Source organism: Metarhizium brunneum, chromosome 5, assembly GCF_013426205.1.
Source record: "Metarhizium brunneum chromosome 5, complete sequence".
Lineage (NCBI taxonomy): Eukaryota > Fungi > Ascomycota > Sordariomycetes > Hypocreales > Clavicipitaceae > Metarhizium > Metarhizium brunneum.
The window spans coordinates 3078906-3105705 of NC_089426.1; the positions used below are offsets into that span (position 1 = coordinate 3078906).

The following is a 26800-nucleotide window of genomic DNA, read 5'->3' on the forward strand; positions in this document are numbered from 1 at the left end:
ACGGGTCAATTGGGGCTGTCGAATCATGACGGAACTGTCATTTTCAGGAACGTTGCTTTTTGTGGCGCGACAATTGCCATTTTTAGGTGTACAGCGTTGAAGACCCCTGCCAATGGTATCCTAACGTGGCCGGGTGCCTGGGCCTCGGGCTAGTAGTTGTACCTCGTCGGTGAGCAATCCCTTTTTCGTATGGCTGCACCAAAAGCACTCCGTCTTGTAAGCTAATCATCTGGCTGCAAGTGAACTGAATGGCCGACGGGTAGCGTCAGCGGACTTTCGCCTGCATCCCGCCTTGTGTGAGAGAGTCGCATCCAGCGGTTCCGTCGAACGACTGCATCTTCCGACCCAGGAGCAGCGAATCAAACCCTCACTCGACGCGCAGCGCAGCCACGCGATTGCCCATGGTCGTCCCGTCCAACTGTTCCTAGTCGCCCGGCCTTCAGACCAAGCCGCAGGCCTGGAGCCATGCCCCTGGTTTCACGGCCGTAGTCCGGCCCCGGTTCTCAACTCAGACCGCTCGACGACATGGATTCGAGATTGCAACAAGCGCCATCCACCACACCACCGCTTTACACAGACCACCCCACTTGCCACCAACGTCTGGCTGTCATGGAGTCTGGTGATGGTCTTGTCTCCATGGCGTCTTTGTCTGCAGGCTTCAGCATGTACATACCGTATCCCGTCCACATGCGTCCCAAGGACGTGCCCTGAAGGGCTTCTTCGGCAAAGCCATCGGTGCATGGGCAGCCGTCCAGAAAACCACACCCCCTGGTGTGTTGGCGACAAAGGGAGCCCGTGTAAGTGCAAGGTGCGCCGCCCAGAGCATCGTTGGACCAGTCCTCGCCCGCCTAGTATATAGATGTCGTGACCACCCGACACTGGGCTGCTGCCTTGTTACACTCTCTCATCATCTTTGTCTTTACCTTTTGTTTCCTTTTCTATTTCCTTTTCGAGGCATTGCTGTCTTCGTCGTCCTACAGTCGAAGTCATTCGTTTCCTTCGACTACCATTCGCTTAATATCACAACTGGTTTTTGATAGTACTTTCATAGTTTACGTGCTTGACATCCAACAACACACTCACTATACTTGGGAATCATTAAGCAAAAGAGCAAGATGAAGTCTGCTCTTTCTGTTGTTGTTGCCGCTGCCGGCGTGCAGCAGGCTGCTGCTACTTTCGGCCTCTTGGGCGGTGGTGGCATTTCTTTCAATTTTGGTTTGGATTGGTCTGGTGCAAAGACTTTCCCTTGCCCTGGCAACGTTGTCAACAAGTGTACTCCTGAGCAGGAAAATGATTGGGACTGGAGTGACGTTGCGACTGGCTCCCTCAACACCTACGCTGGCTTCAACTTCGGTGGCGGCTGGTCTTGCGAGAGCAACTTTGGAAAGCGCGGTGATATCCAGGGCCGCACTTTCGGTCTCGGAAAGGTCATCTCCGGTTCCTGCAATCAGGGAGATGAGGCTGGTCTCTCCATTGGTGTTGGTGCCAGTGCTGGTATTGATGCCTTCTCCATTAACAGCTTCGACATGTCGACCGAGTTCGACGCCCGTCTCGAATTCCACTACGATATGCCTGACGGAAGTGTGTGCAAGCAGACCTCGGATTGCAAGCGAGGTGGATCGACTATTGTCAACAACCAGTGCGGCGGTGCTAAGAAGGTTCGGGTCATCTACCCCAAGCAGATCATCCACAAGGGAATCTCCTTCAGCAAGAAGTGCAAGATTTCTTGCCACAAGATCAAGTGGCACTGCGGCAAGCCCACTCCCAAGCCCAGCACCTCTGTTCTCACACTGCCTAGCACCTCTACCCAGGTGATCCAGACTACTCCTGTCACCACTCTGCAGACATATACCACTCCTTCTCAGCAGACTACTCCCGAAAAGCAGACCACTTCCAGCAAGGAGACTACTACCTCTGCTCAACAGACCACTCCTGGAAAGGAAACCACTCCTGCCCAGCAGACTACTCCCAGCAAGGAGACTACCCCCGTCCAGCAGACCACATCTAGCAAGGAGACCACACCTGCTCAGCAGACCACTCCTGGAAAAGAGACCACCCCCAGCCAGGAGACTACGTCCGCTCACCAGACAACCCCAGGCAAGGAGACGACTCCCGCCCAGCAGACCACTCCCAGCAAGGAGACTACTCCTGCCCAGCAGACTACACCTGGGAAGGAGACCACGCCTGCTCAGCAGACTACTCCCGGCAAGGAGACTACTCCCGCCCAGCAGACCACTCCTGGACAGCAGACCACACCCAGCCAGCCGACTACTGCCGCCACCACCACTCCTGCCACTACGTTTGTCACTACCTACGACACCACCTCTACCGTCTTCACGACCTCCACCAAGACCATCACAAGCTGTGGACCTGAAGTCACCGAGTGCCCTGGCAAGACTGGACCTCACATTGTTACTGTTACTATCCCTGTGAGCACCACTATCTGCCCAGTTACGGAGACCCGTACCCAGTCCCAGGGTGTCCCTACGACTGTCATTCTGCCCTCCAAGTCTGAGACTACCATCAAGGAGCAGCCCACCCCCGAGCAGCCTACCGGTGAGAAGCCCAACCCGGTCACCAGCCAGCCTCCTCAGTCTACTCAGACTCCTCCTTGCCCTCCTGTTGTTCCCAGATGTCTCAACACCTTCGTGGACCTCAAGGCCAAGTGCGCGGACAACAAGGATGCCTCTTGCTTCTGCCCAGACAAGGACTTCGTCAAGAACATCTTCGACTGCATTTACGCCCACGGTGAGAGCGACAACGTCATCTCCGAGGCTATCTCCTTCTTCCAGGGTATCTGCGGACGCTACATCCCTGAGAACCCCGTCATTGCCACTGGTGCCGAGACCATCACCCAGATCATCACTGTCACTGGTACTCCTCACATCACCCAGGTTCCTTATACCACTGTCGTTGTCGCTACCACAATCACCGAGAACAGCAGCACCCAGACCATCTCGACGGAGGTCACCATTCCTAACATCGTCATGCCTACTCCCACTGGCGGTGTCCCCAACCAGCCCGCCGCCACCGCGTCTGTTCCAGCTGGGCAGAACCCTCCTCCTGTCACTGGCCAGAACCCTCCCCCAGCTGTCACCGATCAGAGCCCTCCCCCCGCTATCACGACAGGCACTGGTGGTGTGATTCCTCCCAAGCCCACGGGCTCAGTGCCTGTTACTGCCGGCTCTGGACGTGTCGGTGCCGGCCTGGGCATGGTCCTGGCCGTCGCTGCTTTCGTCGCCGCTCTGTAAGCGGTAGAGAGTCTGACGGTATTGTGCTAAGCAGTTATGAATTGAGCTGCGGCGAATTCTGGTAACTATTCAAGGTAGACTTTTGTATTTATTTTGTCTCAAGATTTTATCAGACACGTGTATGCTACAATCGAAAAAAGCTTAGGAGGAAATAAAGGAGACTTGAGGAGAAGCTGAAGGGAAAAAATTTATGCCTAGTATCATTCTACACGATCCTTACGAAAAAGCATGTGGACATTACGGCAATCTTGGAGACTAAGAGGATCACATGGATATTGTCGGACTCGAGTCTTGAGTGAGCCTGACACATGCTCAACAACCAGTTAATTGAAACGCAGGGCTGGCATTCTGTAATCTTAATATTGAAATTTCAACGTTTGCATTTTCCACGACTTGACTTTGTGAATGTTTATCCCCACGTCTATCTAGTAGTATGTATCTCTTTGTCTTGCTTCCCATGATACTGGTAACTTGTAGTCCAAGAAGGAGGTCAAGGCCTAGTTTCCGAAGTCGATTCCAAACTCGTACCATGGCCACCATTTCTAATTCGTCAAGTTGCCCAATCCACACTAATCAATGTGTGAAGAGGACTAGAGTAAAACAAACAAGCTATACAAAACGGCAAGAATTGTCTATGGCGGTAGAACACGCATACGCAGGTACCTTCCACAAGTCTTGTAAGTAACATGGCAAACAGCACACTCTACAGCTTGGCAGCCGTGTCTTTTCTGTCCGCGCGGTCCTTGTCCTTGAGCACCCGGCGCAGTATCTTGCCGCTCGCGCTCTTGGGAATAGCGTCGACGAATTGCACACCGCCCCTGAGCCACTTGTGCCGCGCCTTGTGACGCTCCACGTGCTCGCGGACGGCGGCGGCGACTTCCTCGGCGGAGCGGCCGTCCGACTCGCGGGCCCGGACGACAAAGGCCTTGGGGACTTCGCCGGCGCGCGGGTCCGGGACGGGGATGACGGCGCAGTCGGACACGAAGGGGTGCGAGAGGAGGTGGGCTTCTAGTTCGGCGGGGGCGACTTGGTGGCCCTTTTTGTATTCGTGGTGAGCGATTATTTTTGTTTTTTGGGGGATAGTCATGGAAATGTATGTACCTTTACTTTGATGAGTTCCTTGATGCGGTCGGTGATGACAAAGTGCTCGGTTCCCTGGGGGGATTTCCTCACGAGCACCTCGTCGCCGGTCTTGAGCCAGCGACCGTCTTGGTGGTGGACGAATGTCTCGGCGTTGGCCTTTTCGTTGTGCAGGTAGCCGAGGACGACGGAGGGCGACTGGACGAGGAGCTCGCCCCGCGTCTCGTGGGCGGTGACTTGGTTGCCGTCTGGGTCGATGAGCTTGGCCTTGGACCCGGGCAGGAGGCAGCCCGACGAGCCGACGAGCCGGTCGGTTTCGCTGGTGGAGGATATGCCGGGCGAGGCTTCTGTCATTCCTGCCGCGTGGGTTAGGCTCTCACGTTTGAGGAGCGGATGTGGTCGAGAAGGATTGCTTACCGTAGCCCTGGCCGATGCTCCAGCTCGGATAGAGCTTCAGAATGCCCTCAATCACCTCTGTTCCCAGCGGGGCGGCGCCGGAAAACACATAGCGCACGCTGCTCAGGTCGTACTTGGACACGGTGTCCCTGTGGGTGATGATGTGTATCAGCAGGGGCGGCACGATGCTCAGCTGCTCGATTTTGAAGCGCTGGATGGCGTTCAGGAAGGTTGCTGGTTCGAATTTGGGCAGCACGACGACTTGGTCGCCGCGGTAGTGGCCGAGCAGCGCGACCATTGTGAGGCCGTAGATGTGGCTGAAGGGCAGGACGCCGACGCTGGTCTGGGTCTTGATGCCGAGTTGCTCGCGGGCGACGGAATCGACGGCCGCGATTTGCATGATGTTGGCGATGACGTTGAGGTGCGAGACCATGACGGCTTTCTGCAGCAACAGTTAGTCCTTTTTGTTTCTTCTTGTCCTTTGTCTCTCTTTTTCATTGAGGAAAAAAGCAGGTATTCAGAGAGGGCAGTGCCAGTCTTACCGGTAAGCCAGAAGTGCCGCTTGAATAGCTGAGAAACGCAGTTTGCCTCGCGCCCTGGCCCGTGACCCATTGCAAGGGCGGCAGCGGAGGCAGACTCTTGCCTTGCTCGACTAGATGGTCGATGGTCTCGAACCTTGGATCCGAAGCAACCCGGGGAACGGCCAGGAGAAACACGCGCTCGCGGGGGATGCCGGCCGCATCGGCAGCCTTGAGGGCATTTTCCAAAAGAGGCACGCATGTAAACAGGGCCGTGGCACCCGACGAGCGAAGCTGATGCTCCAGCTCTTGGTGGGAGTAGGCAGCACTGGCGGGCGTGACGATTCCCGAGAGGCGGTGGATGGCGTGTGCGAATGGGATGTAGTCAATCTGTGTTTGCCGACAACATGGCACGTCAGTACTCCGTCAGGTAGTATTTTTCCAAGAGGGCGACATGGACTGACCGTGTTCAGCGAGTACAGACACGCGACCCTGTCCCACTCGGTGCCCTCGTGCGGATTGAATGCCAATCGTCTTGCGATGCCTCGCGCGAGGTAGTCGGTTCGTTGGGCCACGTCGGCCACGGATCTGGTCAAGCCCGTAATGCCACATGTGTAGGGGTCCTTGGACTCGGCAATGGGATGGCGGCCATATTTGGGGTTGTTGATGAACTCTTCGAGAGTGATGGAGTCGGGGAGCCCTGCAGGTGTCGGGTGTCAGGGACAAGTTTTGCAGAGTCTTGGGTCCATGTTTGGTTACAAACCTGGGAGGGTGGGAGACGACGGAGGCGGGAGAAACACCATGGCGCCCAAAGAATTGCAACGCCGCACGCACTCGGGCAAGACTGGTGGAACTTGAGGCACGACCGCTCACGGCTCTTTCTTATGCAGAGCAAACGGGAGAGAAACAAGAGCCGGTGAAGTGGGAGGGCCATTGTCGTATATAGCCTCGGATCCGGCACTCTCTCATCTCTACTAGTTTGCCGGTTTCCTGTGCCGGTTTCCACTGCCGTCGGTTCTCCATCACGTCAGGTCTTCCGAGGCACCAAGCAAGAGGCACCAGGCAAGTCTACGCATTGAGCACGGCAATTGAGCGCTCCCCATTGGATGGCGTGCCCGCCGTTGGACCCTGTTATGGGCTTGGGGTCCCAGGGCGGCCCCGAGCCGATCCACATGTTCCTCTCCACCTCCGCGTTTTGCGGATCTTGGCCATTCTGTCTCGGCGCGGCAGCCTCGGCTGGACAAGAAGAGGCAGAATGACAAATGCCTTTATAAAAGGGGGTACGCCGCTCTATATTATCAAGCGCATTATTTAGTTACTGTCTTCTGCGGGTAGCTTACGCCAGGTTTTTATTGACCATTTGGTCAAGAGTACGGAGGACGGGGAGTGCCTCCTTCCTTATTTTAACGAGGCAAAACCGGAAGCTGCAGCCCGACACTGCCATTTGCTTGTCTACTCAGGTGCGTGCCTATGTACTTGACCGTTTGATGGCACAAAACATAGGCAAAGGTGTCTCGCTTTTTGTGTGAATAGCTTCAGTTGGAGCTCTCTTTTCCGCCTTGTAAACAATCGCTTTATCCAACTCGCACTCAACCTTGCTCGTGCCCTTGTACTCCGTACTACCAAGACCAAGACCAAGACCAAGACCAACCCACACATGCACCGGGATGCACTGCTGTGACCTGTCCCAAAGCCTCTGGAAATTTACTTTCCCAATAGAAACTCCAGGTCTTTAATTCTGGTGTAAACAGCCATCTATAGTGTTTTGTTGAGACTGATTAATCGCAGCGCGGCAATTAACTTCAAGCCGCTTGTGCGTCATCCCTGGTCCTCACGGAAATACCTTGCTCAGAAAAAGCCTAGCGTGGTACATAGTTGGTCCACCAGACATTACTGGCCCAAGTCGCCGTTATCCACGCAACGGTAAATAACGAATGTGACAGTAATGACGTGCTCAACGAAACCCACCTTTATTAACAGGTATAATCAAGTTCAATTGCCTTTAATAGAATCTTTACTATCGCATTCGACGAGGAAATTCTGCGTGGCAAATATCTGCCCTGTAAGAAGCTCCAGGACTCCTGCCTCTACGGCTAGATTTACACAAGTCTTCCCCTCTTTACCATTCAATGCAACTAGCAGCTATTATAAGGAATTGAGCACTCAACCCGCAATCCACGTTTGCCATTGCTTGTAAATTGCAATGCCATCACATGAAAGTAAATTTTGCTATGAACCTTACCACACTACCAGTTACAATGACTTCCTTCTGATAAACTTTGGGAATAGAGAGGGGTAGACATCTAGAATACTTGACACTCAGCCACAGCCAATTATGTGGCCATTACCTTTCTAGCTGCTCGGGTTTCTGCTCAACCAATACAATAGATCTAACAATCTACCTAGGTATATTACAGTAAACCGATTTTAGCAGCCTCGTATTGACACCTCACTCATACCCAATAACATGTTCCCCTTCACCAACGTGGTGTTTGCTACAACACCTGCCACGGCCGCCATTATCCCTTCGCATCTCACAATGAGAACATGAGGCTTGACCCTCGCCAATAGCTACCCAAGTACACGACGGCAACGTATCAAATCCGCAATACCAAACTGCCACAAAAGCCATCTAGCACAGCCGTCAACGTAATAAAAACACCGAGCCGTCCTACAAACCATAAAAGGCAGGCCCATCTCCCGAAGCAATCCACCACCCAACGCACAAAACCTTGGCTCTCACATCACAGTCAAACCCTAAAACAGACTCCCAGCCCAAATACCCCATCCACAATGCTCAACCTCCTCGCCCTCGGCTTCGCTCTCGCCAACGCCGTCCTGGCCATCGGCAACGCCGTCGTCGAGAACAACTGCGACTTCCCCGTCTATCTACGGTCCGTCGGCAGGGAAGTCTCGCCGGCGTTCTACCTCCGCCCCCGCGGGGGCAGGTTCTCCGAGCCGTACTCCCGCGACCCGACGTTCGGCCAGGCCCTCAAGATCACCCTGGGGCCCGACGACGTGTTCGATCCCACCAGGCCGCAGACCGTCTACGGGTACACCCTCAGCGAGCCCTTCATCTACTACGATCTCGACGACGTTCGCGGCAACATCTTCGCCGGCAAGCGTCTTGTCCAGCGCAGCACCGACGACTCGTGCCCGTCTAATGTCTGGCCCCAGGGCGTGCCTGTGGAGCCCCATGTCCATAACTGTCGTGATTCGGAGGCCGATATCATCTTGACCTTGTGCTCGGCCCAGAGGGGATTGTACTATAATATATGGGAGCTGTAACGGGACGGGGATACAACTGTAGCTTTGTCTTTGTTTGTGATGGGCCTAACAGACACATTATAGTTTAGCATGTACTTGAGTTATTTATTATTATTTTTAATTACCTTTATTCTATATTATAATTGTTTGCGCCACACTCGGTTCCGTCAATCACGGCTCTTCGCACCGCCGCTTCTAGTCTTGCCATGACTATCGTTCAAATCTGGACACTGGCCATCCCCAAGTATCCTGGCTACTGCTTCATCTATTCGAAAGTATGTTGCCAAGTGCAAGACCATCAACTGCCCGAGAAGAAAGTCGATGCCTATGATGCCACTCAGCGCCAGTACGACTCAGCGGCCGCTAGTAGTCGTAGAGAGGGCTTGACCGTAGACGCCCCTCAAGGTCGACATCTGAGTGGCAGGGTCTGTTCGTGAATTGAGAGATGCGTGCGTAAATGCGTGATTTTGTGAATGAGCCTCGGCTACAGCTGCTTCCATTTCGGAGCCCGGATGACGAGTGCGATTACTGGCTGATGGCTGCGGTTGTTAGCTCGTACTGCTGTGTAGCCCTCGCCTTCACAACAGGGCTACTAATAAATTAGATCCTGAAAATGGAAAATTGTCATAAAGTGAGCTTAGAGATCCACCCCAGTAATCGACAAAACCTATCGCCGCGGCAAAAAACTTGGGTGACCACCTCATTAATGCCATGTGCCACTTCTCAAGTTCGTAGGGTATCGTGAGACGTCTAATGCTGTGTGTGCAGTCGTCTATATGGAAAACACGCCTTAAAACATCAAACACCAAGCGAAAAAACCCAAGATTATATGTACGGCTCATCATAAAATGTTGCATGCCATGGCCGCAACGCCGATTATAATAAGCAGAGAACTTATCGCCGTGACTCGCACTCCAGCGTTTTTGTTACCGCCGCCACCCGTGGATACCGCTTGGGCTGTCTGTGTCGTCACCACGCCAGTCACGCAGGCGGGATCAATAGACGGGCACGAAGTGATGGTATAGGCCGTCGTGTACGTCTTGGTAGAGACGCTGCCCGTCGTGGAAGTTGGCTGCGAATTGTTAGCTTGCCATTGATAAAATCATATGGCGTCTCCCGCCTTAACATTCCATATTCGGCATTCTTACCTGGGCACTACTAGTACCAGTAACAGTAGCAGAAGTGTCACTTGCTTTGCAATTTCCAGTAGCAGAAGGAACCGCATCTGTACCAGACGAAACGGCAACAATATCGTTCTTGCCGCAGTTGTCGGCTTGGGCAATATGCACCTCCTGGTTGTCCCAGTCGAATACAAAATAACCAGCGCGGAGAACACTGTCTCCCAGGATCTGTTGGTCTGTTGTGAGGACCATGCCAACGTAGCACGTGTCGGAAGAACCGCTCAAATCCAAAATAAAGTCCTTCAATGGCACGCGAACCGTCTTACTTCCAAATCCAAAGTCTACGCTGCCTCCGGACGTCTTGGCCGAACAAGGCACCTGGTAGTAGCCTTCGCCGTCATCCGTGGCATTCAGAGCGCGCAGTATAGGTACGGCTACGGTGGAATGCATGCGGGAAATTGTCGTCCCAGAGTCCAGCATAACATTTGCATCGGATTTGTTGACTGCGAAGCTGGATGATGATGACATGGTGACGCCAATCGTTGTCAACTCAACCGCGAGCCGCCACTCACCGCCAACGCCCTTGACGATTGGACGCTTCTCAAGTGCACCGATGAATTTATTCCTGTCCAGACCACCATAAATAACAGCGCCGTACTGATCGTCAGAGTGGCGCAAGTCTAGAGAAAATACCCGGCTGGAAATGACGCCTTGCTGGGCCATGGAGTCCAGGACCAAGCTGTATGGTTCGTCGGTAGTAAAACCGCCCTTCAAGTCTGGTGCTAACCCCATGATACCTTGGGCCTGGCCCTTGCTCTCCGCCACGACCCCAAATGTTTGGTTGTCGATTTTGGCATCTCCAAGTGCAACCGTATCGGCATAATAGTGAATCAAGACTGACGTTTGGGTCTTGGGATCGGAAGGGTCTCCGTAATTGAGCTGCTCCTTTCCAAAGGGTCCGTAGGACTTATTGGACTGTTGGGGATTATATTGGCCAAATTGCTGGCACTGATTTGCCTGCTGTCGAGTTTTGGTCGTTGTGCAATCAGGGTTGACCCATAATTCACTTGAACCAGTATCGACGAGTACTGTGACTCGTTGGGGAGGGCTGCCAATGTTGACTGTCAAGTGGTTGGGACGAATCAGCGGGAAAGCTCTTACACAAAGAGTACTAAATCTCCAAGTATGAGATGGAGGAGATATCAGTCGATCAATTGTCCCGGCGACTCACCGTCTGTGGCATAAAAGAAGTCCATGTTATTGAGCTGGTCCTCAAAGGCGTTCGCAGCTCGCCTTACGCCAGGCAGTCGGTTCACGGTGCCAACAGGCATCGCCAGGAAGCCATCTCCACTGACGGATTGCGAGAAGCCCTTCAAGAGGGTCTTGTCCACGGCAATAGACAAGCCGGCTCCGAGTAAGACGAGCACCGCGGTGCCCAAGGATATGGACCGCATCGCCGGGCGACCAGAAGCGGTAACCTTGTGAATGGAGCTCGAGCAGAGGCCGCTCCGCGCAAGAAGCTTCCCAGAAGCAAAACCTCTAAAGGCCAAGGAGGCAGGTGCGACTGAGTTGAGAGGACGTCACCCAAAAGGAAAGAGGTGAGGATGCGGACGAAGTAGGCGACTCCCAATATCGAGCAAAGTTGTCTCAGCCAAAAACCATCCAAAACTCGCGACTTCTCTCAACGATAACCAGCCGCTGGATCGCACCGGCTCACCGGATGACGGGAACATTCATCTTGGGAGTAGCATCGTCCAGGCGCCCTGCCGCGCCCAGGTGGCTGATGCTGCGTCTCGGCTCAAAACCTATTGGCGTCGCGGAACTTTGAGCATGAGAACCCAGTGCTGAAGTGCTGGCCATGGGACGCCGCCACGAAACGCCAAGGGGAGGGTTTAACAGGGTTAAAATGGCGAACCATGGCCCAATACTCCGTATGCCATTACAGCGTACAACTCGACGAATAGTCTGACCCGCCTAGCCGCCCAACCCGTTTGGCTGTGGTCGACGCACTCATATCTTGTCCAGCTCCCTAATTGGGAGAGGGCGAAGCGCTGCCAGCGAACCGTTTTGGGCGGCTATGGATGCCGCAGTGGCAAGCAATTTTACGACAGAACCATTTCTTCACGATACTGGGACGGAGATTGGTCGAGGCTGCGAGGGATTACGCGTCTTGGCTTGCTTCCTCCCACAGGCAGTCAGAAGAAATCTTGGTGCTTGGAGCAAAAAGGATCTAGGCAACCTTGGCAGGAAGCAAGCAGTCTTCGAGGAGCCACGCAGCATGATAATGGTCCGCGGTGACGCCACTTCGTAATCAACTTCGCCTCCACAAAGCAAAGAGCCCAAGGGCCGGCGTGCCTTCAACAGGTCTCGACAAGACGCGACCACGCAGTATACAGCCACGGAGTTCAACGAACAATGCGGAGTGCTAGCATCGACGGAATACGGAGTAGTTACGGAGTTACAGTGCTGCGGTAAATGAAGTGGGATAGGCGCTGGGCCTGTGGTGTCTACAGTCTCACAAACATCTGAGTTGTTTGCTTCTTTCCACTGCCCCTAGGCATGTCTCACACTGTCGACCGAATCGGAGACTTACAACTCCTGCTTTCTAGGAATAGAATTTTTTCCCTCCCGACACGCAGCATGAACGGATCCTGAAGCAGCCCGCAGGATCCGGTGGCTTCACCCACGTTTGAGAACGATTTAGAGCTGAGGCGTCCCAACGAAATTGGAGCTGAATCGCCAATTCCTTGGCAGTAAGATCGATATACTACTACTAGTATTCCTGGGATAGAGGGGCTACCATTCTCTTTTATTGGTGACCATGTTCTTATGTGATGCTCATTTCAGTCAAAACCCTTGTCAAGGACTCAAGACGATGCGACTCCACCAAAAAGGAAGATCAACGACTCGGACAAAAGACGTTTTAAAAATAGCTGGCACACGTCCTTGAATCCTCCGGCGAGTGTCATGGCCCGCCTCGGGCTAGATTTTCGGCCCGTGAGAGCATTGTGACTGCTGCCTTCGTAATGAAGCGCAAGACAGGATACAGGAATCCAGTTCGGAGGGGAGAAGCTGGCTTTCCTTTGGGCTTCCTTGATAACAAAAGTTATCGCAAGCCTCGCGAACACTACCGCGAGCGGAGCAAGGGAGCTTCTCCCATGGGTCCAGTTGTGCCAGCAGAAACCCCGAGCCCACAAGGCTGAACGCCATCAGCGACAGAAACGAGCCAGAGGCTTCGTCACTCATGGTTCGCCTCAACTCGCTTGCCAGACATGGCCGTTAGAGTACTCCGAAAATATGGAGTGCTTCGTGGCCTTTCTGCGCGGCGGGCGATGGCGTGGCACCAATTGTACATGTTGTACATTTATTACCAGTCTGCTGGATTCGGCCAAGAATTGAATCGCACTAAATTTCTCCAAACCAGAACGCAGAGTAGCACATGGGACGCCATTGATGCAGCATCGAGACATTGAGGCTTCGTTTCGATTAGCGACTACCCTGTTGCTGGGCTGGGAGGAGCGTTGTCCACGAGTCGTATGTTATCTAGTTTAACACGGCTATTACTATACACCACTTTCGGACCAGGGCGAAGCGGCCCATAAAAATCGATTTGAATGTACATACATGACGGAAGATCGGTCAGATTGCCATTAGCAATTCCACTCAAGCTACAGAGTGCAGACACGTACCAGATATCAAGTCGACATGTGGTTACCTTGGCAGACCCCCTCCCCTTGCACTGTCCAAGGCTTCCGTCCTGGAGTGTTGCAACCGAAGCTTCCATGGGTCAGGGCTCTCTCCAAGTTCGACCAATATCGGCCAAAGATTGCCTTGTGCCTCTGAATTGACTCCGGTATCACGGGCGGGAATGCACGGTAACCACAATTGTTGGGCGCAACCAGCCGGGATGGCTTCATGCAACTTCTCACCGGTGTCTCGGTGTCCTACACACGACCCGCGCGTGTTGGTATTTATTACGGAATATCTGCTCCCTAGTTTCTGCCATCTTTTAAACCAGGTCCATAGCAATGAGTTGCAGGTTATACTATCGGTCTGTCTCGCACCCAATGCTACGGCCGCGGTGGTGCCCCTGGACATGGCCTGCGTCAAGGAGCCAGATGATCGGCTATCATATACCAAATTTGGTATTTTGTTTGTAGGCCGTCAAGCCGTGTGCAAGGGTGCGTCTTCACCGGTTACCTGCCTATGCGCCACCCTTTGATGGATTTTGGAAGCCACAAGGCCAGTGACCGTGGATGCTGCCAACGGCAATCAATAAAACCTCTGGCCTAAATATCAACTCTGCCGTCTTTGGCTTCATGCAGTAGCAATGCAGCATTGCTGAAGCCTGTCTGTCGCCACACCGGTCTGCAGGCACGGCAAGTCGACCAGCGCTGACTCACCGTGTTCGGACTCGAGGAACCAAAAGTATACTGACCATACCACCTCAGAGTACTATTTACTTGCTTGGCCCCCCCCAGAATGACGTCTAACATCGAGACTTGTTGGCCGGATGTACGACTCTTCCTCGTTTTTAGGCGTGAGTAAGAGCTTCGTGAGTTCGTTCCATGAACAGTCGAGCAAGAATTTTGCCCAGATACAAAACAAGTTGATCCAGCATCGCTTGAAAAAAGACCCAGCTGCGTCACACCAAGTTTTTCTCGTCCATCATGAAGGAGTGATAGGCGACAAAACCTCCTAGGAAAAACAGGAGTGCTATGCGCCGTGTAACGAGAATCGGCAACCATCTGATGACCCTTGACAAACACCACCTACGGCAGAAGCATAGAAAGCTGTACCTCGCAACAAAGCCTGTGCCAAGAAATTGGGTGACCCCTCGAACTCGTTCGTGCACTATCGGTCTCGACCTTCTAGACGGAGAAGCCAAGCTCTCATACGGCCTCCGTGCTGCCTGTTGGAGATTCTCCCTGTGTTTCCAACTTGATGCGAACATCATAGGCATTTGCAATGGTGTTTTGCAAAGAAGACAACAGGGCGCTATTACAAGCCCTAAAGTAGGCATCTCACATTCCCCCTCACCCCAAAACTGTGCATCGTATGGCTGATGTCTCTTCCATAGAAATCTTGTTCAAAGTGATCGAGAAGCTGGAGAGCATGTTCCGCCAAATTTCGACAGCATACTACAAAGTTTGGATGAGATGTCTGCTGAAATCGATGACCTGGTCGTTCCCAATTTGTCGGCAGACATTCGGACTACATACAGTCCTGGCCGTGAAGAATTTGAGATCTTGCAAGCGTACAACTCTTTGATTAAGGCTGGAGGCAGACCGATATGTCCGCTTAGTGAGACGGCATCCATATCTAAACACCCCAGAAAGCACCTTGAACTCCTGGGCCCATGGGTCAAGGCCCCCTTGGTCGACTTGGCGATAGATTGGAAAGGCATCTTTGAGAAACAACTTTCCAATTGGCAACACTTTAAGGCTTGGCAGCAATCCAACAGGAAATTGGAGGCCTTGCCGGATACAGATACACCAGAGACATTGCTACAAGCCGCCAGCGATGGAGCAAATCGCCCCCTATCCAGTAGTTGCTACAGCTCGGGATCTAAAAAGTTTGCAGCGCATTTAGCCATGGCCAGAAGACGGCTCAATCACTGCGGTTTTACTAAATGTTTCACATTCGACATGGACTTGGGAAGACAGGACGAGTGGACAACTTGGATCGAGTATTTAAGTTTCGAGTGCTATTGTTGCGATGCCCATTCTCGTTCACACTTCAAACCTGCTTCAGTTAATGATGTAGAGTCTGCAATTAGCCTAGATCATGTTTCCTCTCTGGTTGAAAAGGAGCACACGAGCAGGCACTGTGGGATTGACGGTTATTCTCGTGATGGCACGTCGACCCCCCATCATGCTAGCAACTGTGACAGCCCGATGAATTCACCACAAGAGGGTCAATACGACACCCACGCATCTAGGAAGGACGAATATGGCGCAGATGAGGGTGCAGTTTCGAAAGTGGATGGTATCAGACCTTGGTTAGGCGGGTTGATTGCCTCGGGTGGTGGTGTAACACACGATGGAACGGGGACGGCTACTGGAGAACCCAATGAAACGAATCACCACAACCTCATCCTACGATGGGCTCTACTTCAAGAGCCTCAAATTGCTGCCAACTCTGCTACGAGTCAAGGACGCATCAGTGCTACTGGAAAGCCCTGGCCAACTACTCACAGTCCGCGACGCAAGCGACATTGGGATGGTTCTCTTTGTAGCAAGAGGCCTGGTGTTTTCCAAAGTGAGGGCTTGGGAAAAAACAACGATGGTGGCGATCCGGAGCATAAACGCTCCAGAAATAGTATATGAGGACGTGTTTCCAGGTCCATTCATGTCTTTCTAGGTGTTGCGGCGCTTATCATTTACGTATGGGGAACAACAGTTGTGTCTCAAGCTCGAATATATAGGAATTTTACAATGGGTACTTGACAGTTGAGGCTTTCGCCAAGCTTGTTGGATATGATGAATTTGGTAACTAGGCCGGTCCTCATAGTTATCCACAGCAACTTCACATGTGAAGTGTCAAGGACTCGAGGCCAACGTGAGGTTGTAGAATAATTCGGACTTGGGGAGTTGCGATTTGGAGGAGGGCCTTGAGGTTGTGAGCGACCGGATGCAATTGTACATCTTTTTTCCTATTTTGCATATTCCGAGACATTCCTGTTCCAAGGGGCCATGTCGTTGCGCATGTGTGATGCACAGCCTCCTCGAACCTCAGGTATCACCAGTTCCCACAACTCGCACAGTTCTCATCTTCAGGCACTTGAACGTGAACCGAACTACTAATCAAACTCACCACCAGGCGCTAGGTCTTTCCTTGCCATCAAGAAATTGACCAGCTCTCCACTAGTCTCGGCATCAATGGTCCCAAGCCGCGGAATCTCAGTCTGCCGCCCAGCGGAATGGGCCAAACACGCACGCACAATCCTTGCCTGGCCGTCTCCCAAAGCCGCCCCCTACAAAGACGACGACGCAGCCCTGCGCCGCGCCACAGACGACGTGAGCTCCATCGCAGAGGCCGTTGCTCGTTTCGAGCCCGTGTCCATCCTAGTCGATCGCGAGTGTCTACCACAGGCCGAGAAGCGGTTTCGCTCAACGCACAGCCACGGGATACATGTGCATGCCCTGGCCAGAGGCGGGCTAGACGTGTGGATGCGCGACATGGCGCCGACTTTTACAATCGAGACAAACAACACAAGCAGAAGAGAACTGCGCGGCGTGGCATTCAACTTCAACGGGTGGGGGAATAGATTCCCCTCGGAGGCGTGCAGCAGCTTCGCAAAGGCGTACCTCGCCGACGCGGGGATCCGACCGGTCTCGTCGTGCATCACAGCCGAGGGCGGCGCTTTGGAGACTGACGGCGAGGGCACCCTGCTCGCCAGCGAGAGCTCCCTCGTCAACGACAACAGGAACCCGGGCCGGACCAGGTCTCACATCGAGGCCGAGCTGCGCCGCACACTGGGCGTGACAAAGTTCATATGGATACCGGGCCTTGAAGACGGCGACTCGACGGACTTTCACGTCGACGCCTACGCGCTCTTCGCGAGGCCGGGCGTGGTTGTCGTGTCGGCGCCTAGCGAGACTGAAGAGGCGAGCCGGTGGACGGATGCGTACGCCGAGGCCCGCGAGGTGCTGGCTTCCGCGACGGACGCCAGGGGGCGCAAGTTGGAAATCGTGGAGATTCAGGAGCCGAGGGTGGAAAAGGTCGTGCCGGGGGGGGATTTAGCCGCTGTCGAGCACGGGGAAGGGCACAGGCCGGTGCACAGCTATGTCAACTTTTTGATTGTGAATGGCGGTGTGGTGTTGCCCCAGTTTGGGGACGGGATGGCGGACAGGAGGGCGGCGGAGACGGCGAGGAGGGTATTTGGGGAAGAGAGGGAGGTGGTTCCCGTTTTGATTCGCGAGTTGCCGCTTCTGGGGGGTGGGATTCATTGCGCTTCGCAGGAGGTGCCGTGTGTAGATGGCGGTTCCGTTTGAGACGAGATGTGGTTGTGGTTGTGGTTGTGGTAGTCTCTCACAAACTCTCAGCTCTGCATGAACAAAGGCACGTTGCGCGAGCTTTGGTCTAGGGGCTAAACTGCTCCTTTGGGAAAATTGTACATATTTCTGGGTATTTTCCATGAGTGTGGGTTGATTCTCAACATGTGCCGTCGATATATGCGACCGCTCTTTGGCGAAAACGTAGCACTGGAGAGTACATGACCTTTCGACAGCTTCCTGTGCCATCTGTAGCTTCTGCCCAAATTGTCTCAATTGTCTTTCTGCACGTCCAATCTCGTACGTAGTCTGGCTTGCCATGAGCGAATTCACGTTCCACTTCTAATTTCTGCCCGTGTCTGCCAGCGTCTACTTTGCTGCCGTGCCGAATAGGTGCTGTCTACATGGATGGTGTGCTCTCGCTTTGTGCGGAGAATTGACAGGAGACCAGCTGGAAGCAACAACTTGAGAGAAAGAGCAGTAGAGGGCGCTAAATGGAGCAAAGACAAGAGGAAATGAACTTGACGGTTGTTTTACCAACGAGGGCCACGGCGTTGTACATTCGTTCTGGGCGGATGTTAGATCTCGTCTTACGGTGGCAGGCACCTTCAAAGGCTCCGAGGCCTGTACCAAAATGAGTACATAGATCATTGATGGCAATTTTGAAAGCGATCAATTGAGCGCATGAGCAGAAGCGTCGATATACTGAAGCATGTAACGGCATGGCGCTAGGCCTATATGTATCAATTGATGTTTCAATTAAGTCAAATTGCTGGTAGCGGCCAGTCGGGCGCCAACGAGCTACTGGCAGCGGCGTTGGAAATGTACTTAAAGTCTGGTCGTATAAAGTAGCAAAAGAAATGGTTGCAACTTGGCACGGCCACAAATATAAAAATACCCCTCTCCAGTCTCCACGTGCCATCTTGAAATCTCTCCTCGCCAGACTTCGCACTCCAAGTTAACCTGCCGCCTCCATATCCGTCTACTCTGCCTAGCAGGCGCACCGCACCAGCCGTCAAGCATCACCATTCTTTTCCAGCACAAACGCAAAATAGACATCTGGTCCCCGGATCAAGCGACCCGTTCTTCTCGGCACATTCACACCTCCGACATAGTGCGCGTTCCCAGCCGTTGGGTACTTGCCATGCCTTCCGCACAGGACATTGCGTCGAAACTGGCCCATATCACCGGGCTTCTCAACGCGGGGGGCACGAAGCGCAGATGAAGGAGTGGTACGAGGAATACAAGAAGCTGCGCGTGGAGCTGGAGCAGGCGAAGGCTCTGCAGGCGAAAGATGCAAAGGCTGATTAGAGGTTTTCTTGATTTGAGCCGAACGAGTCAATATATGTCCGGGCTCGAGACGTCTAGGCGAATGGGTTTGGCTAAATACAAACAGGGTGCACCAAAACGACCAGCTCATGGCGGCTGTAGATTCAAACAAGTGATGAACTAGAGGTTAGAGGGCCAAGTCTTGTCATGGGAGCTCCGTATCTTCCCTCGCTCTCGTGTACTCCCTGGAGTATGCTTCTGCATCTATACAAATAATGCTATGCGTATAAACACCGATTAAGCCCAAGTACACTGAGCCACGACTACTTCCCACACCTTACAGTGCTATATATTTCGCCAGCGTATACTCCAGTCTCTCAAGGCCGAGAAAAATATACCAACCGCCCAAGAAGTCCATGTACAACACTCAAAGAGACAGCATGTTCTCATTACATGACACTTGCATATTGATGTCGAGCCACCGCAAACATCCGCCAAAGACGCCGTACGGTTCCATTTGCCGACCTCCCCCCTCAAACCTACTTCGCAACCCCAAACTCAAAACTAACATGCTCCCACCCCAGCCGCCTCTGGAGGACAAGGCCCATACCCTCCCCCTGCCCCAGGGGCTTCGACGCGCCCCCCAAAATCGTCGAGCCCGCCATCCCGACCAGCCGCACGGCTCCGCCCTCCCCGTAGCCCGACGCCTCAAATGCCAGGACGAGCGCCGCCGCGGCCCCCAGAATCTCGGCAGAGGCAAAGTTGCGCCCGGGGCAGAGGTGCCTGCCGCCCCCGAACGGAATGTACGCCGCCCTCCTGGCCCTGTCGGCCTGCCGGCCCACGAACCGGTCCGCCCGGAACTCGGCCGCGTCGGCGCCCCAGACCTCCTCGGCGCGGTGCGTGTAGCCCGCGGGGATCTGCACGTCGGCGCCCTTCCGGAGGAGGTACGAGGCGCCGCCGCGCCCGTCGGAGACGACCGTGTCCTCCATGACGCGCCGGACGCAGAGGGCGTGGTTGGACAGCCGGATCGACTCGCGGTAGCAGCTGACGAGCAGGGGGCACGCGTCCTCGAGCGCGGCCACGTCGAGCGCGGCCACGTCGCTGCCGGGCTCGCGCCGCACGAGGGGGTCCAGCTCGCTCCGGAGCCGGGCGACGACGCCGGGCCGCGCCAGGACGTGCGCGGCCATCCAGAAGGTGGTGGGGATGGTGTTGCCCGTGGCGAGCTGGAGCAGGCTGGCTTCGAACCTGCCGATTTCGCTGTCGGGGAGGCCGTACTTTCGGAGAACCGCCGCGCGCTCGCGGGTCACGGCCGCCGCGGTCTCGTCCTCGTCGCCCCGGGCGGCGTAGTATCTGCCGAGCTCCTTCTGGAGCTTCTCGCGGGCCTGGAATCCCGCGGCGTTGGTGACGGGGTGCCACGGGGTGATGAGCATGGTGGGGATGGCCGCTTCCCAGGTCCTTGCGCGAGGTCAGTGGTGAAAACGGTTAGAGCGGCCGGCGCGGCGTTGGTACGCACCACAGGTCATTGACAAGCTGGGGGTCTTTGAGGAGAGGGTTCTGGCGGCCCATGAGGGCGGTGGTTGTTGCCGAGGTCATCAGCTCGCGCAGCCAGAGGTAGAAGTTGTCGATGGGCACCTCGCTGCTTCCCTTCATCCCGTCTAGTCGAGACGAAATGTAGTTGAGGGCCGTGGCATTCATGCGGTGCAGCGGCTCGCCACGGACCGTCACATGGAGGGCGTCGAAGAACTCGACCACGAGCTCGGGAATCTCTCGGAAGGCCCTGTAGGACTCTTCCTTCATGCCCAGCATGGTTTGCAGGAAGTCGACGGCGAATGGCTCGAAGCTGAGAGTCTTCTGGCGGAGAGCGGACTGGACAAGGGCAGGATCCCAGATGGCATATGTCTTGCCGCCGAGCATGGGCAGCGTGGCGATGGCAGCTCCAGTCTTGTTGCTGCGCCGCGGAGTCAGCCGGCAGGTTCCACGTCATGAGGGGTTGGGTTCACTGCTTACTGTAGATTTGTGTAGTATTCTGCCTGGTTCCTGATGAGACCGATGAGGTGGCCAACGAACGGGATCTGGGGAAGCATCAGCGGTGGCTCTTTTGCGTCGAGCGCTGGAATCGACCGTCTGTAGAGATATACGAGGACGGTGACAAGGAGGGTCGAGACGGTATATCGAATGGGAGACTGCTGGAACTCGGCGACGGCAGCAGCGATGATTCCACTCTCACGGACGGTAGCATTGGCAGTGCCCATCAGGAGGGAATCTGCTGTGGCCAGGGGCGTGTCGAGGGTCGACTGAGCGGCGGCCATGGCTGCTAATCGTATGGGGAAGCGGAATCGTACAAGTGTATAATTTTGGTTTCCAAGAATTCCAGGTAGATTCTTCTCCTGAGAGCCGTTGCTAGCTCGGGTATGAAGGTTGGCTTGAGCAGCTCGTTGTGCGACAACGAAACCAAGAGTCGAAGAATTCATGACCTCTTATAAAGATGAGGCATGTCCGACTAGGAGATTTGACAAAATCCTCCCCTCACATAACCCGCATGAACCCTTGTGCACATCGAATGATGTACATGGCTCAAGAGTCGCTCCGGACGGACACGGAATGGGGTCCGGAGGAGCGAGTATGGTTGAATTGCCAAGGTGACGAGACTGGCTTGGATCGTCAAGAAAAACGTGAACTTCGGTATCATCCTCTATTTTTGGTTTTCCGAACAATCCTATTCTCGGTCTAGCGTTTGCCCTCGTACCATAGTTGCACGATGCACGCTCTTCTGCGTGCCGAAAGTGACGCCCGCTTCCACCTCCGGAGCTCCTCGGACGTGGCGTCCTAACCTTGCCAGTGAGCAACTACATGCAGAACATGCAACGATTGAGTAATACAGAGAGGCACATGCAGTACATTCAATTCTATCCAAAAAAAAATTACCTTGGAGAGTCATTCCCCCCACGTCAATTCCATCAGCTAGCTGTGATGGTCCCCTTGAACCAACTCTTCATCCTCGACGTTGCATCGCCCGGTTTCCCAAAAATGTTCTCAACAAGTATAAAATCGTGAGCCTCCCTTTCCGACTCATCTAGTCTAATTTGGCAGGTAGCATTCCTGCGCCGCAGCAGGCTGACCAGCCTGACGCCCTGATCGTACAGAACTTCATTTTTCCCAACGGTGAGGAAGACCCTAGAAGTAACGTCCCCGATACCATCGAGCCAGGCCTCTTCAGTGTCCAGAGGTGTCATGTATGGATTGGCGGCAGAGAGGTCCCCCGCAAGGACATCTGCCTTGTGCGCCTTGATCTGGTCCTCCCCGTAGAGGGCAAGGCCCAACGTATCCAAGGCCCCCGTGGATATCATGTCATTGCCGTCGTTCCGCTTGACCGAATCGCTGAATACATTGTTGCTCAGCCAGGGCGACACTAGAAAGACGCCTGCCAGAGGTTCCGAAAGTTGCAACGGACGGATTCCTTCGTGCGGGTGGAGGATGTGGCTCAAGACTTGCATGGACAGGTTGCCTCCCGCTGAGTCGCCGCCCATGTAGATGTCTGATGGACTGGTGCCTGAATCGAGAATCGACCCCAGAGCCTCGGTGGCCTGTACTAAAGGGACGGGGAATCTGCCATCGTTCAAGAGCGTGTACTGGAGACAGCCGACTGCGACCTCGACGCCGGCCTCTCTGCCGGCCAGCACGTAGGCATTCCAGCACCAGTCGTAGTGGCCGCGGAGAGCAGGGGCGATGTATCCGCCTCCGTGCAGGAACAGCACAATCTTGCTAGCCTTGCGGCGGTTTCCTATCCACAGGAGCGAGCCGCCCGTCTGGCCCAGAGGCTGGATGTCGTGGACGAGGCGCTGACGAAGGGCGGGCTCCCTCGTGCGTCCCAGTTTGCTGTTGACCCATGTGTAATAAGCATCCACGGTAGGCTGCGAGTAAATCTGGATTTCGCGATCATTGAATGAGGTGAAGACGGCATCCACAATGGCGCAGAAGACGTAGTACTTGATGTTGAACCTGCGCCTGGCGGAGAAGTACACGATTCGCAGAATATACCATGCCATGCGTAAAGGCACTGTCATCCCGACATGTTAACAACATGGGGTCTCATCAAGTGGAAATGCAAAACATACCGATTGTTGTGGCCTTGGTCAACAGCTTCAGATACTCCCATATTGAAAGCCTTGGCCGCCCATTCTGGTGCGGGTAACTTTGCTGAGCTTCTACAGCGAGCGTGCTTTGTACTGCCTAGTGGAACATGTACGTTAGCATCAGGAACATGATGTATTTCGATGGGCTTGAATTCGCGGGAGGGCCGCAAAGGGCGTCCAGCCACGCACGCCAGCAAAACTCCCCATGCACGACCAACTCACGCGCTACCGAGTAATCGACATACCATCTTGAAAACAACCTACTCGGGGGAAAAAACCGAGCTGGGATACTGGAAGAAACCAACTGGCCCTGCACGATGAGAATCATCTACCAAAGCCAATTGCCCGTGCTGCGCCGTCTCGAGGTCTCGAGGTTCTTTTTGTCGCCGGATGGCACGGGGCCGGGCGACAAGACGTGAGCGCTTTCACGTGTAATTCCATGCCCCAAATCGAGTACATTTTGCGCATGGATCTGGGTATAGGTAGGGATTGTCCAAGCGAAGGGTCCAAAAGGGGGATCTCTGGCAGCTTGGTCGCGCCAAACCCCAAAGGATGATGGTGATCCCTCCTCCATTCGTCTTTTTCCTGCTCCTTGGTCAGGGGTTGGCCATGTGCGGGGGGAGCTCAATTGGAGCCTCGGTACGGAGGAATCAACCCCAACCCGCGTCACGGCTCGTCTTGCTCCAGTAGCCAGGCCGGTGATTCTGTCTGTTACTCGACGAAGGTAAAACTGCTGGCCCAGGCTGTTGGAAATGCTTGGCAGAGGCGGAGACTATTTCTAGCCAGCCCCCGGTGGCGGTCGATTTCTGTTCGAGGCAATCGATGGTTCCTATCCGACGTCCAACGAAGCGGCAACAAGGACAAGCAGCTCGCGAACCAAGTCACTCCATTGCGATGTGGGGCGGAAGCCAAAATTCAAGAGGGAACGGAGTTGAAAGACTAGCCCGCCAGTGTAATCGGTTGGAGTGTGTGAAGAATTGACCCGTCATCCCGTGTGCGGATGTGGATGTGGGTGTGGGTTGAGAGTTGTGGGTTTGGAAGTGCTGGTGGATTTGACACGCGTGGGTTTGAAGAATCAAGCGTCGGTGCATCACCAGTCAGCATCCAATCTAGCCTTGTGTCTCACGTCAGTGACCACTCTGGTTGACCAGCGACACATTATGTAAACATGAAGCGATACCTATCGCGTGTCCGAATTTAATTTTTTTTTCCTTTTTCTCCCTCTATCTTTTGCAGTTCCTGTCATGGCACTTGAGGGGCTGAAGCAAAGAGAAGAGAAATACCCTCGCCATGTTTTCTCGTGAAGGCCTCACCCTCGACGTCGTGGCCGGAGCAGTACGGAACTGGATCCTCACTCCGACGACAATGCTCCCGCTGGCCTTGGGCCTGACATGGGAACCGCTCTTTGCTCGACTGGCCCAACGGAGCTCGCGCGATCGGGCAGCAGCCATCCGCTCTCGAGTCTACTGGCTCGCCGCCGCAAGTCTCGCCCTCGCTCTCAACGACCAGCTCAACAAGCAAAGCGCCAACAACTGGGTCGTCGACTCCCGGTGGAACTGGGACGATGAGATTGTCGTTGTCACGGGGGGGAGCAGCGGCATCGGCGCAAGCATCTGCCAGAAACTCGTCGCCAGGAACCCTCGCACGCGCATCGTCGTTCTCGACTACGTTCCGCTGTCGTGGGCGCCGCCGCCTGGCGCGAGACTGCACTTCTACGAGTGCGACTTGAGCGATGCCTACGCCATCAAGCTTGTATGCGACCGCGTCAAGGCCGAGGTCGGCCATCCTACCGTCCTCTTCAACAATGCCGGCTTGGCCCGGGGGTCGACCGTCATGGAAGGGACGTCCAACGACGTGCAGCTCACCATCAAGACGAATTTGATTGCGCCGTTTCTCCTGGTTAGGGAATTTCTGCCGGAAATGGTGCGCAGGGACCATGGCCACATCTTGAATACGGGCTCCCTGAGTTCCGTCGTCTCGGCCCCTACCATTGTCGATTACTCTGCTTCCAAGGCTGGCTTGACGGCTTTGCACGAGGTATGTTTCTTTTTTATTCAGCACAGGGGAGCTTTATATAGCGATACTGCCATTGCCCAACACTCCTGCCTCTCCTCACGCTGCTCACTTTTTTCACAGGGCCTGCAACTGGAGCTCAAGAGCCTGCATAAAGCCCCTAGGGTGCGTCTTACGCTGGGAATATTCAGCTTCATCCGCACGCCTCTTTTCACCGGCAAGACGAATGAATCCAATTTCGTGGCCCCGCTGCTAAACGTGGAAACCGTGAGCGACAAGCTCGTGGATGCGGCGTACAGCGGCTACGGCGGCACCATCTATCTGCCGGGCATATGCAGATACATCACTAGCTTGGTACGTCGACCTCTCCCGTCATATTTTCATGCCTTGTTAAGCATCTGCTAACGCTGGGCGCGTATGTCTTTGCAGAAAGGGGGCCCAGAATGGCTCTTCCGGCGTATTCGGGAGCGCTCGCTGCGGGGTGACTATGATTTCGAGAGACAGAAGAGCCGCTATGACCAGGAGACTGGGAAGCGCATTGTGCCGGCCCTTGACCCGCTCAAGTAGGAGTGTTGACGGAGAGGAAACAAAGGTGCCTCGGGAATAATAGTGATGAGAGTGCATGAGTATATAGGCGTTAGGGGGGCGGCATCATTGGACATTTCTGCTAACATGACCGAGATACAATACTTGGACGAACGGCAACTTGGCCACACAATATTGATGGTAGCCTCATGTCATTACAAGAGGCACTTGGTTGCCAACCCCAAGTAGACAACAACACGCTGCTATACATGTTGGTGTAGCGAGCGATAACCAGGCACCGAGTCGCCTATTTTCAAACTGTCACCAGCTCCAGGACACAACCGACCCGGACACTTGGACGTCTTCGCGCCCCGAAGCGGAGGGTTGGTGAAGGAGTAGGTATGTGGCGTGCCATTGAACGCTGTGGTCTGTGGACCTCGGCATGTCGAAGAAGAACCCATGGCGGCGCCAATCAACTAGCTTCTCACCTTCGGCTTGTTACAGTTATCAGTGATGGCGTAGTAGCCCGTTTCGGCTATCTTGCCTGGGCAAAAAGGCTGTTGCCGTCCCCGCAAGTTGGCGTATTCGATATGCGCTCCCATGGAACCGCGCCGCGACCATCATGTCGTGTGTCGCAAACCAGCTCTTGTCCTGGCATTTTGGCCATTTGCCAACCGTTGAATCACATTATTTCCGGCGATCCTTGTTGCATGTTTTGACGGGTGCCAGGGTAGGGTAGGCCGAGTTTGCAGCCGGCTTCGTCAGCGTGCCATTACCGACCGGGCAGTCATCTCGGCAAACCTCCCTCCGCGGCTTCTCACCACTTCAGCCTCCCAACCTTCTCTCCCTCCCCGGAAATCGAAAACGGCTACGGCGTACGGAGTAGTCTGCTGTCAATTTGCTGAACGGAAAGTTGGGGTTGCCCCGCCCCAGTTCCCATCGCCTTTCTCCGTCTTCTCATTCGAAGGTCAATCCCCCTGAACCCCGTCAAAATGTCGCGCTAAATAGCCACCATACCCGAACGCCGGACTTTTCGAACAGGCTACCGGGTTACTAGTATCAGACGTGAGGGGAGCATTTCAAGTGGCTATAATCTTACCTGCTATTTAATAACAGAGCGAGCCCAATCGAATAGACCTGAGCTTTTATATAGTGTTTTCTGACCCGCGTCGACTGGCAAAGTGCAAGCTTTGGACTGTTGACACACGCCCGACTCCCTTTTTTTTGGCA

General features: G+C 54.4%; 9 protein-coding genes across 9 annotated transcripts; 5 read left to right on the plus strand and 4 right to left on the minus strand.

Moving 5' to 3' along the window:
* Positions 1 to 1115: 1115 nt before the first annotated feature.
* G6M90_00g089990 (uncharacterized protein) lies at positions 1116 to 3251 on the plus strand (the record flags this gene model as incomplete). Its single annotated transcript, XM_014686171.1, has 1 exon — positions 1116 to 3251. One exon carries the CDS (start codon positions 1116 to 1118, stop codon positions 3249 to 3251), a length of 2136 nt encoding a protein of 711 aa, XP_014541657.1.
* Positions 3252 to 3954: 703 nt separating this feature from the next.
* Positions 3955 to 6048, minus strand: AKT1 (Acyl-CoA ligase AKT1; the record flags this gene model as incomplete). The annotated part of the gene is made up of 6 exons (XM_014686172.1): positions 3955 to 4287; positions 4353 to 4687; positions 4749 to 5169; positions 5270 to 5635; positions 5710 to 5945; positions 6009 to 6048. The coding sequence occupies 6 exons, from the start codon at positions 6046 to 6048 to the stop codon at positions 3955 to 3957; spliced, it is 1731 nt and encodes a 576-aa protein (XP_014541658.1).
* A 1990-nt stretch (positions 6049 to 8038) lies between these two features.
* On the plus strand, positions 8039 to 8533 carry G6M90_00g090010 (uncharacterized protein; the record flags this gene model as incomplete). Its single annotated transcript, XM_014686173.1, has 1 exon — positions 8039 to 8533. The coding sequence occupies one exon, from the start codon at positions 8039 to 8041 to the stop codon at positions 8531 to 8533; it is 495 nt and encodes a 164-aa protein (XP_014541659.1).
* An 820-nt stretch (positions 8534 to 9353) lies between these two features.
* Positions 9354 to 11087, minus strand: SAP2 (Candidapepsin-2; the record flags this gene model as incomplete). Its single annotated transcript, XM_014686174.1, has 3 exons — positions 9354 to 9584; positions 9661 to 10754; positions 10865 to 11087. The coding sequence occupies 3 exons, from the start codon at positions 11085 to 11087 to the stop codon at positions 9354 to 9356; spliced, it is 1548 nt and encodes a 515-aa protein (XP_014541660.1).
* Positions 11088 to 14601: 3514 nt separating this feature from the next.
* On the plus strand, positions 14602 to 15962 carry G6M90_00g090030 (uncharacterized protein; the record flags this gene model as incomplete). Its single annotated transcript, XM_014686175.1, has 2 exons — positions 14602 to 14648; positions 14714 to 15962. The coding sequence occupies 2 exons, from the start codon at positions 14602 to 14604 to the stop codon at positions 15960 to 15962; spliced, it is 1296 nt and encodes a 431-aa protein (XP_014541661.1).
* A 552-nt stretch (positions 15963 to 16514) lies between these two features.
* On the plus strand, positions 16515 to 17630 carry AIH_1 (Agmatine deiminase; the record flags this gene model as incomplete). The annotated part of the gene is made up of 1 exon (XM_014686176.1): positions 16515 to 17630. The coding sequence occupies one exon, from the start codon at positions 16515 to 16517 to the stop codon at positions 17628 to 17630; it is 1116 nt and encodes a 371-aa protein (XP_014541662.1).
* Positions 17631 to 19438: 1808 nt separating this feature from the next.
* G6M90_00g090050 (uncharacterized protein) lies at positions 19439 to 21208 on the minus strand (the record flags this gene model as incomplete). The annotated part of the gene is made up of 3 exons (XM_014686177.2): positions 19439 to 20354; positions 20413 to 20847; positions 20907 to 21208. 3 exons carry the CDS (start codon positions 21206 to 21208, stop codon positions 19439 to 19441), a joined length of 1653 nt encoding a protein of 550 aa, XP_014541663.2.
* A 648-nt stretch (positions 21209 to 21856) lies between these two features.
* Positions 21857 to 23280, minus strand: G6M90_00g090060 (uncharacterized protein; the record flags this gene model as incomplete). The annotated part of the gene is made up of 3 exons (XM_014686178.2): positions 21857 to 22956; positions 23015 to 23129; positions 23278 to 23280. The coding sequence occupies 3 exons, from the start codon at positions 23278 to 23280 to the stop codon at positions 21857 to 21859; spliced, it is 1218 nt and encodes a 405-aa protein (XP_014541664.2).
* Positions 23281 to 24322: 1042 nt separating this feature from the next.
* On the plus strand, positions 24323 to 25612 carry RED2_2 (Dehydrogenase RED2; the record flags this gene model as incomplete). Its single annotated transcript, XM_014686179.1, has 3 exons — positions 24323 to 25069; positions 25169 to 25399; positions 25475 to 25612. 3 exons carry the CDS (start codon positions 24323 to 24325, stop codon positions 25610 to 25612), a joined length of 1116 nt encoding a protein of 371 aa, XP_014541665.1.
* Positions 25613 to 26800: the final 1188 nt, after the last annotated feature.